Below are 1,957 nucleotides of genomic sequence, written 5' to 3' on the forward strand. Positions count from 1 at the left end.
GGGCTGCACCGGGCCCCCGCTGGCGCCTGCATGCGGCGGTGGCGGCGGGGCCGGAGAGGCTGCCAGGGATGCCGCGGCGGGTGCGGCGGCGGGGCCGGCCGCTTCCGCTGGATTAGCTGGCGCCACGGCCGCGCTTACGGCCGCCGCATCGGGTGTGGCGGTCGCCGCGGCTGGCGGCGCCGCCCACGCCTCGGGGGGCTGGGTGCTGTACCCGTGCTGGTAATAGCCGCGGTGGGCGGCCGCGTACGCTGCATAATCGGCCCACTGCTGGCTGGCGGCGTAGGCTTCGTAGCCGGCGCCGGCATAGCCTGCAGAGGAGGGGCGCGAGGGCGGGGTCAGCCGCTCGTGCGTGCGGGCCACTGACGCGGGGACGCCGGCGGCGACCAGCGATCCGACTGTACCTGACGCCTGGTTGGGATCGAGACCTGTGGAAAACATCAAAGGTTAGGCCACTGCACGTGGGGAGCTACCAGCAGCACCAGCAGCACACAGTGCGTTCCTGAAACCCACGCTTGTGTGCTGCGCCGCCGGCAGAGGCAGCAGCAGAAACGCCATCAGCGGCATGGCCGCTTCGTGGCTAGCTGCTGGGCTACTGAGGCTGCAGCCAGCCCTGCATGGCATCACGACATTCTCATCAATGAGATGGAGCAGTGTCAAGGCCCGAGGAAGGCTCGGAAATGGACAAGGATGCAAGATCGATCGATAGCTCACCCCCATATGCTGCGGCATATCCCTGGTAGTATCCCGCTGCTGCAGACGCGTACAGCTCATAGCCGGGAGGCAGAGCCTGCGCGGGCTCCGACGCCGACGGATGACCGGGTGCGTCTGCTGTGCCACGCATCCTTGTATCATCAGCCTCTGCCCCATCTCTAGGTTTCAGGGCTTCCTGACCGCTGACGAGACCGTTCGTCTCGCCTGCTTGGTGATCTGTGGCCATCTTGTGGTGCGCTTATAGCATCATCATCGGAAACGCACAGCTTAACAACACCAACTTGCAAGTGCATCGTGGAATCAGGCGGTTGGCAACGGAGGTTCGAGTTACCAGGAAAACCGCCGCGGCTGGACTGTCTGCAGCCGCATCAGACAGCTACGACCTTTTGGCTGCGAGTAAAGAGCGTGTCCACCACGCCGCCGAGGCTGTCCATGATGTTCAACGCCGCGGGGAACACGGTGTCGCCCTCCTGCACATCCCAGACCTCCAAGCAGCCCGCTCCCTGGTCCAGTGTGCCGCTGAACTTCTTGTCCAGGATCATCTGGGCAGTTGCGGGTGGTGGTTGATGGTGGTGTGTGTTGTGTGGTTAACTGGCTGTCATGTGTGCGTGTAACCTAGTGTATGGCTTCAGGGTAGATTCAGTGAGTGCACACAAGCGTGCGTGAGGGTTGGACCCCATATGCGTTGGCACCAGAAGAGAGGAACCGATGCTGCGCACGATAGGCCGCGCCGCCGCGGTGAGGCCTATGATACCACCACGACCGCGGCCCTGCCCCACCCACCTGGCTGAGCTTGGCCTCCACCTCGGGCACCGGCAGCTTGATGAGGCCCGCCACGTGGGCAATCTCCACGCGGCTGAAGGGCTCGATGAGCCGCACCAGGTTCTGCTCCAGCAGGGTGCCGTACAGCGCCTGTAGATGTGCATGCGTGCGTGCGTGCGTGTGTTCGTGTGTGCGTGTGTGTGTGTGTGTGTGACCGCATTGAGGTGCACGCATGCGACAAGCAGCGCCAAACTTTGGCAATGACGCCGCATGCCTTCTCCAGGCACCTGCTGCGTCGGGCAGAAAAGCAGGGCGGGCCATCTTGCCGGCCCGCACATGCAGCTCAGAATTGTGGAGGTCTTGGCAAGGTGCGGCCAAGGTCCTGGTTGTACTAGAGTGTTTTCGGGCCCCTCACCCTGAGGTGTGCATGCACGATGGCGTCCCCCGCGAGCTCGTCCTTGTAGGCAGCCAGGGCGTCCTGGGT

The 1,957-nt window shown here is 64.3% G+C and overlaps 1 protein-coding gene across 1 annotated transcript; it reads right to left on the reverse strand.

Annotated features, from left to right (window-relative positions):
- Positions 1 to 1,079: 1,079 nt before the first annotated feature.
- Positions 1,080 to 1,811, reverse strand: MNEG_16027 (putative 26S proteasome regulatory subunit rpn6; the record flags this gene model as incomplete). Its single annotated transcript, XM_014035502.1, has 3 exons — positions 1,080 to 1,253; positions 1,495 to 1,623; positions 1,761 to 1,811. 3 exons carry the CDS (start codon positions 1,809 to 1,811, stop codon positions 1,080 to 1,082), a joined length of 354 nt encoding a protein of 117 aa, XP_013890956.1.
- Positions 1,812 to 1,957: the final 146 nt, after the last annotated feature.

Source organism: Monoraphidium neglectum, assembly GCF_000611645.1.
Source record: "Monoraphidium neglectum strain SAG 48.87 unplaced genomic scaffold scaffold05904, whole genome shotgun sequence".
NCBI lineage: Eukaryota > Viridiplantae > Chlorophyta > Chlorophyceae > Sphaeropleales > Selenastraceae > Monoraphidium > Monoraphidium neglectum.